This window comes from Formica exsecta, unplaced genomic scaffold (assembly GCF_003651465.1).
Source record: "Formica exsecta isolate Colony F162 unplaced genomic scaffold, ASM365146v1 scaffold352, whole genome shotgun sequence".
Lineage (NCBI taxonomy): Eukaryota > Metazoa > Arthropoda > Insecta > Hymenoptera > Formicidae > Formica > Formica exsecta.
The window spans coordinates 50,436-59,515 of NW_021850773.1; the positions used below are offsets into that span (position 1 = coordinate 50,436).

Sequence of the window (9,080 nt, forward strand, 5' to 3'; positions counted from 1 at the left end):
TCGTAAATATCTGAAGAATGTGAAACTCTACCTGAAATATCTATTTCCCATGAAAAAAAACTAAATTAAAATATTTTTATGTTTTCTTTCTTGAGATATTTCCTTTTCACAAGAGAAAAATTTACAAATACTTGAATATTACAAAGGCCGCGCTACATGCGCGCCATTTATTTGCTTATGTCATGTATTATTTAATAAACTGAAATTAAAAAATCTCAAATTTAAAGTAAGATATATCTTATCGAAATATGAAAATTTGGCGTAAAATAATAATATTAAATTAATTTATACAAATAGTTTCTTGATCACACATATACAAAAAGATAAATTATATTTTTTAAATAAAGATTAAACTTTTTATATGCAATGTTGGTCCTATCATCGAAATAAATTTGAAATGCAAGAAGACATAGAAAATATTTAGTCTAAATTTATAATACTAATATTATTGGATAGGTCGTCTTTCGAATGGCGCGACTCAAGTGTGAAATAATACGAGATGCTCCATATATTATCGAATTCTTTGTAGAAACGCGATCGCGACAGATATCGAAAAATAATTAGCTACAATCATGATAATTACCGATTAATTAACTTTAGATAAACGCGCAACTGTGTATAGTTATAATAATAAATAATCAAAAATATAGTATATTCCGGTAATTTTATATGAAACGAACATTTTTCGACAAGGAATTAACTGTGTCCTGTCTTGATAACGTGTAGGATCTTATTAATTATAGCGTTTACATTTTCAATTACGAAGACGCGATATTTAACTATGCAGAAATATAAATTCTTCAATTAATTTCATATTTGACGATTAAAAGAGAAGATCGTAAATAAATTAGCCGCTGACAGTTTTCAACGCATGATCGAAGGAACATCGATCTTTGAATTGATGTCGGACTCACACAATGTCTTTCGATATCATAGCGCACATTATTCACAATAATTACGCGCAGAGTATAATAAATTACTTATTAATGACCAATTCGCAGCGACGACAAAGGTATTCGATGATACTATTTGATCGATTTCGACGCAGGAAATTCTATTACGGACACGGTAATTACTTCCTTGCCAAACTTCGAAATTGGAGGAGCATAGGATACCGGGAGACCGAGCTAAGGCGATAACAATCCAATCTAAAGGTCCGAACTATCTTCTTGCACAGCTCTTTATGTTCATATTGTCACGTACTGCGAGGAAATAACAATTGTTCTGGTTATCATTCTGATTGCGATAAATTGACCAAAAACGATAAGGAAGAAAATTCAACGCGACCTTTCATACGATAGTGTAAAAGAGATGCTGATAAAAAGTTTAAGACTTGTCAAAGCATAATATATAATGTAAATGCGATAAATTGACCAAAAACGATAATAAAGAAAATTAAACGCGACCTTTCATAGATGCAGATCAAAAGTTTAAGACTTGTCAAAGCGTAATATATCATAATGTAAATGAAAAAATTGTTTACGCATAATTATATTTAAAAGTCTAATTAAATTTTAATTCTCTCTAATTTGATACAATAAAAATTTATACAATGGATAATTTTCATATTTCTCCTTTTTCTTAAACAAGATGTGATTGTTAAAAAATTGTTAAAATAAATTGTAAACTGAATAAATGATTAAAGTACATACGATAAAAAATAATGATAACGTAGTTGTTTTGTAAATACACTGCATTACCAAATATTACATCTTATTACCAAAAAACATATATGAAAAGATGAGTAAAGAGAGAGAGAGAATGCTCTTCTGTGCACTTTTTATTTACTCATCTATCACATATTACAGATTGTTTACACATGTATCAGACATTGAAGTTTTGTAAAATATTAAAAAGGATTGCCATCTTAGTTTCAATTTCATTATAAATTTCATGCCATGGACCATAAACAATATCTAGAATTTGTTGAGCATCGTTTAGATATCGTCGTGTTTTTTTCAAAATATTTCTGTAACAAGATACATAAATAAACGTGAAATGAGTATACTATAATGCATAATTGCACAAAATACGTCAACATTAATTAAAATAATATATATAATAAGAATGATATACTTGTAAAATTTTGATGCTGTGTTAGATTCCATCTGCAAATAAGTAATGCATATATCTGTTACTTTATTTAATTCATTGCAAAGTTCTATGCTGCAAGAACCATATCTTTCTTCAATCGCCACAATGGTGTGTTCAAGATGATAAATGGCAGGCAACCGTTGATCTAATACCAAAAAGCAATCGATAAATATATGTTACTTTCTCGAGAACGCTTTTCTCTATTTTCGTTAAAAAAAAAAAAAAAAAAAAAAACACAGACTTTATAAAACTGACATATAATTTTGCCATCAAATCCAAAGTTGTAATAATGTCCTCATGATATTTGTACAAAACGCTTTTCCTAAGAGACAAGCATTTCTTTAATTCAACAACTGCCTCCTCCAAGTTTCCTTCCCTTATGTAATATTCTGCTTCTTTGAAATAGTTTTTAGCATAAACTTGTGCTTGTTTTGCTTTATATATATAAGTCAATTCGAAAACTGTTGCTCCACAATCTGAGCAAAGCATCGGAGGGTCATGCTCATCGCATAATAATAATGGCCCGTTACATTCAGGGCACTTCATCGCAGTAAATCTTTTCTTTTAAAGATAACAAACTCTTATAAATCAATGTGATATACAATTTTGCATATACATGCAAAAATGGTGAATAATTTACCATAAAATTTTCATATTCTGGCATCGTGCATGCTTTACAATTACATGTGAAACAGTATTGACTTTCCAGACTTTCTTGCCTATCCGCTTTTGACATTCTTCTAAAGTCAACCCCTGTCTCGCGTAATACAAAGTAAAAATAATATAATGTAGAAATCTGATATTAATAGAATAAAATGAAATTTTGTTATTAACTTTGAACATACCATAACAATGAAGAATTTCTTCACCTTCTTTAATATCCTGTATAGCTTTAACTACTAAAGTCTGATCTAAGAAGCTAAAAAATAATAGCATTGTTATTTAAATAAAATAAGAAATATCTATCTTGCTATATATTTATGCATAAAATAAGGAATTTTTTTCTTGTAAAATGTCTATATATATTACCTATTAATTATATTAGGATCACAAGAATGATTCATCATACTTGCAGAAGGATAAATCGCTGTAGCTATTCTAATTTGTTCTTCAATAAGAAGTTTATTTTCATGATCATCTGTTGTTACGTTTATCTTTGTGATAGCATGTCCATTACAAATAAGCTGCAGTACATGCCTCAACAATAAAGAACTTACGTACAATCGTTTATCGTCTTCTGTTACGAGATCACATTTAATATTGATTTCGTCGTTAGAAAACTTTGATGCTAAGCATTCTTGAAGATTGATATCTTTAAAAAAATCTGTATACTTTGATAGATACAATGTAAGCATAACGGCTGTCTGAAAAAGGAGAGACAAGATAAAACAGTTCATGTAGTAAAATTGTCTATATATATGTATCACTTTATCTTTGTAAAAATCATGTAACTCACAATTCCATACGAAATAACGTCGGCTGGTGCGAGTTTATTAAAATTGGTTACTAACTGTTGTACGTCATTAAATTTCTCATTATTGGTCGTAGTTGCACACACACACAATAATTTCAAAGCCAAATGTGTTATTCCAACCTGCCGCAAAAGGCCCATTTGACTGGCGGGGCATATCCAACGATGATGAGATAAGCATGCCTCATCCCAACAACTCATATTGCAAAATATAGTTTCTACACACTGTGTACATCTGTATAATATGTAATATTATACATTATATATAGCATAAAATTTCTACATTTTTTAAAATTGTTATTCCTCACGTAGCAAAAAATAATATAACTCACGGTGCAGGAATATCGAGGCAGCTCTTGCAACAATTGTGACAATATGTATTATCTTTATTGTTATTTACTAGCACAAAAGTAAATGCGTCTTCAACAAAAAGAGTTTCGCCCTTTTTGATATTTCTATTAGCTACAACATATCTCCCTTTTGCTGGGGCATACTTTACTTCTATGCTCGCCGACGCAGATCGAAAATTAGGATTTTCATCAGACTTTAGGCGTTTAAGTTTAGGTTGTGAAGGAGATTCTGTTACATTTACGACATTACATGCACGATTTACATCGTTTATCCCATCAATTGTATTTAAAGATTGCAGTCGTATTTCATTCATTTTCTGTAATCGCTCTATACAAGTTTTATTAAAATTTTTGATTATATTAGAAACATGAAAGATGTCTATAATAAAGAATTTTTTTTTAGCTTAGATATATATAAATATATAAAGTAAAATACTTGCCCCTCTGTTCATTTGTCATGTCATATTGACTTGAATTGTTCAGTTCAGAAATAATTCGAGCAGCTAGTATTTTTTTATTTAGCTTTAAGTAACATTCAACTATACGCAGATATAGTTTACCACGTGATTTCTCCGGATAGCCTAATTTGATCGCCAGTTCAATATCTTTGATGCAATCCTTTGCAAAAGATAGATAAATTATATTTACAAATATAATCTTATAACTTTTGGGCAATTATCATAAAAGAAATAAATGAAATAAATAACTAAATCATGATTTTTGAACATATTTCAATTCCATTACTTACTTGCCATCTTTCCAAATAAAACAAAGATGCTGATCTATTTGCAATTGCTACTGGCAGATCTATGCTACCTGACGGAGCATATATCGCACTTTTTGTATATAATTTCAGAGATGTGTTATAATTTTTTGATTGAAATTCTTTGTTCCCTTCTGTCTTATAAAACATTGATGTCTCCAGATTTTTTCTTTCTTTTCTTGTCTCTCTTTTATCGTAAAGTTTGCTTAGCCATAAAGATAGAAATTTTCTGCATCATATAATTAAAACTATATTATATGCGAGTATATTATTACCAATTACGATAAATAATTAAGAAGTTGATAGATAATTAGGAAACGCCTAATTTAATTTACACACTATACAAACAAACACAAGTATACTATATAGTTAATTAAAACAGTTAATTAGGAAGTGTAGAGAGAGTTCGAATCGCAATTCAAGATGAAAATACACACATACGGATAAACTATAAATTCTTTATTATCTTGCTAAAATTGTTCGAAACAAGGCGCTTAGAAATTCAGATCATATTGCAATCAAACTACAAAATGTTTTTTTTTTGAAGAAATTTATATCTCTACTCACGTAACCTGCTGATTGGTCAATAAACGAGACATTAGCTCACTTTCGCATTTCATATTTTTTATATCGTTTTGAAGTTTATTCGGTTCCAAAATATGGTTCAAATAATCGACGACGTTGTCCCAACGCATTTCGACCACGTTTCTTGCAGTATACATTTATAACAGAAAGATAAATACAGCTCTCTCTTGGAAAAATACACAACGTCTCTTCGCTGCTATTCGCTAGTGACGTGTGACGTGACGACGCGACACTCGCGACAGTTTATTGACGCAGCAACTACGTTACAAATCACGCCACTTCCGTTTCCTTTCTCTCACACTTCCGATATTTGAAAAACACGTGGTCGTTCACGCAAGGAAAAGAGAAAGAGAGAAAAAGAGAAAGAGAAAAGATATACAAAAGCGTATTGTTTTTAACATAATAAATAAGCGTATTGTTTTTAACAGAATAAATAAGCGTATTTATTATATCTCGTGGAATTCCACTTAGAATTTTAATTATAAGGCCGGAGATGCGATAAGAATATTTTTCTCGGGAGCTTAGATAAGTATATTTATATACGACGCAAGAGAAATTGTGATTTTCGAAATGCGGAGGTTTTTCTGTTATAATTATTATATTTTCCTATAACCTTTTAACCGTTTCTCTGATTTCTAAGAAGTTTTAATTATTAATCGCGTTAATTAATTTTTCACGTTATATGATTGCACGATGATAGGAAATACTGTCAGCTGACAGGTTTTCGCAAAATGTCATACAAAAAAATCGCGTTTTTTATAATATTATTTTTTTAGGTTATAAAAGAGTACTTTTTGTATTGTGCAAGATTTACCTAAATCTCTAATTAATACACCAGAAACTGTGAAAAAGTCTATTCCTTTCGGGACTTAGATATATATCTTTATACGATACACAAAAAATCAATTTTTGACAAACAGAGATCTATTCTAATATAATTTAAATTTCCTATAATTTTAATCGTGTTCTTTCAATTTTTAAGAAGAGTTTTAATTATTATAGATTTTCATAAAATATGTCATATATTGGTTTCAGCGTCAAAATGTTAAGTATATCTTTTATATCCCGTAGGATACTAATCAGAATTCTAAATAAGAAGCCAGAATTGCGAAAAAATTTATATCTCTCGAGACTTGAATATATTTTTATATGACATATGAAAAGTTGTGATTGCCGAAACGCGGAGATCTATTCTATTATAAATACTTCATTTTCCTATAGTTTTCACCATATTTCTTCGAAATCGAAGGAGTTTTAATGATTAACTGCATTAATTAACTTTTTACGTTCATATGATCGCTCGATGATAGGAATACTGTCCAACGCATCCTCTTCTTCGAGTCTCCTTGTATTTTTATGACTTATCAAATTTCTCAAAATCGTATAGAGGGCTATTGCCCTTCCTTCTTCCTATAATGTCCAACAGAATATCTTCTACAGCTATTTGTCCTCAGGTATTCTTAAAAGATGTTTAAACGACTAAAAATATTAATATAAAAAATATAACTACAGTATCTCTCTTAGTCTGACTCTTCCCCTTCGACCTGTCCGGCATGGGTGACCCTACCGGTAACTAATAGCGTTTTTGAGTGAAGCAAGTTTGCTATTAAACCAGATTTGCCATGAACATATGTTCGACCGAAAATGGGTTTTGTGTGAATTTGATTAATAAAGATATAATACATCAATAATATTAATAATATAAAATATATCCCGCTATTTTGGCTTCAAAACACAAGATTTTTTGCTCTAATTAATCAATCAAAGACTTACTCAAAATATTTTGCATTGATTAATCTAATAATCTAAGTACCCCTAGAATCCAAGACAATTTTATGAATTTTATTCATTAAATTACGAACAACTATATTTATGGATAATAAAATACATGCATCATTATTATAGCTAGTGTTAAATGTGCGAGTACAAATAATTCTCGGGTACCAACTGTTCGAGACGAATCGAACCCAATAACAGCAAAATTTAAAATATTTCAATTCAAATACTTTGCAAGATAAAATAAATCGACATAATTTCAAGTAATTAATTCTAAGCTATTTTTTTGTAGCGTTTAAATAAATTAATTTGTCGATCTTTTTCTGATATAGGGGTACCCATTCGATTTGTCTCGAAGTTTTTAAATATCCGCACATTTTACGTTATATTCATATATACAATTTCGTATATAAAGTAATGTTCAAAGAAGTATAAAAATTTTTTGGAATAATATACTGATTTGTGCATGTATTGAACTCAACTAAAATGGACAAACTGATAGCAATTAGAAATAACTAAAAATATATAAATCTATACATAATAGCTATATCCATGTTTAATTTACTATTAAGTCTTCCTTTTTCATAAAAACAATAATATTATTAATACTAATAATGATAGAAGAACACTTTTAATGAAGAGAAGAAAATATATTTTTCTTCTAAAAAAATATATACCGTTTAAATTAATTTCTTAATTCGACTTTAAAGAGGCGTATGGCGCTCATCGTTGTGTTACTACCGAAACCATTACTTTCAGGAATCGCTAGGAAAACCTAGGATTAATTCCAATCCTACAACGAAAATCCCCAATTTTCATCAAAGCACCGAACTAGACGTCGCGGATGGATCTTACAAAAACTAACAAGAAATAATTCTCCACAATAAAGATCGTTTCGACTACTTGCCGGTACGAACCAAACAACTTTATTAACGTTCACCTGACGAGAGGGACAGCAATCGCGAAAGAACGGAAAAAACGCGGAAAAAATATGGTGTTTTCGCAATATAATTTATTAATTTATTTGACGAATATTTGATTGCGATACGGAATTCGTAAGTACATCAATCAATTGAAAATAAATCATAAAATTCGTACTAATTTATTCGCGATTCTGCAATTTTGAGAACAATCGTTAAATTTTGTGAATGAAAAACTAATATTTAACCGTTAGTTTAACATCGAATCTTCACACTCTTATTCGATATTTTTAATACAAAAGAATTATAAATATTTGTAAAATTTGTAAAATTTGAAACATATATAAAATATATATAAAATTTCCCGATTTTATCAACGACTCTTTGGTATGAAAACACACACGGTTAAATTTATGTGTGTCAGAACATTTTTATAATACATACTTTAGAAATAAATATATATATATGTTAATTGAAATAATTTCTATATATTGTCATTATACGTGTTCTTTTGGTAATTTTTCGTGTAATTTACAAAATTCATATAACTTACATACAATTATAATTACAATATTTAATTATAATTAAGATACAATTATAATTATGAAATTTACAAATTGATGATGCTATCACTATCAAATATATATATTTAATTTATACAAATATTTTATAATGCAAATAATTTGATACTGAAAGCATTAACATACATTTGGGTTTATACACATTTACATTATAAATGCACAATATATATATATATATAAATTTATAATATTTTTAACATACAATATACATTACAACATATTATAATGTTTTATAATATTATTGTGATTTATTTTTTTAATTTTCCTAAAAATATATTTAAGTTGTGTGGATATTGTTATATATTGTGATCTTATTTTTAGTTTTTTCCTTAATATCCTAATGGTCCCTAATAGCCCTAACAATCCTACTTGTTGGTTAAACGAGAGGGACAGCAATCGCGAAAGAACGGAAAAAACGCGGAAAAAATATGGTGTTTTCGCAATATAATTTATTAATTTATTTGACGAATATTTGATTGCGATACGGAATTCGTAAGTACATCAATCAATTGAAAATAAATCATAAAATTCGTACTAATT

At 28.7% G+C, this 9,080-nt stretch overlaps 1 protein-coding gene across 1 annotated transcript; it reads right to left on the reverse strand.

Annotated features, from left to right (window-relative positions):
* Positions 1–1,678: 1,678 nt before the first annotated feature.
* LOC115238617 (SET and MYND domain-containing protein 4-like) lies at positions 1,679–5,483 on the reverse strand. Its single transcript, XM_029812593.1, has 11 exons — positions 5,246–5,483; positions 4,664–4,907; positions 4,356–4,533; positions 3,898–4,243; positions 3,551–3,800; positions 3,124–3,458; positions 2,940–3,013; positions 2,735–2,847; positions 2,343–2,655; positions 2,077–2,242; positions 1,679–1,969 (listed from the first exon to the last, which is right to left on the reverse strand). The coding sequence occupies exons 1-11, from the start codon at positions 5,398–5,400 to the stop codon at positions 1,825–1,827; spliced, it is 2,319 nt and encodes a 772-aa protein (XP_029668453.1). The 5' UTR covers positions 5,401–5,483; the 3' UTR covers positions 1,679–1,824.
* Positions 5,484–9,080: the final 3,597 nt, after the last annotated feature.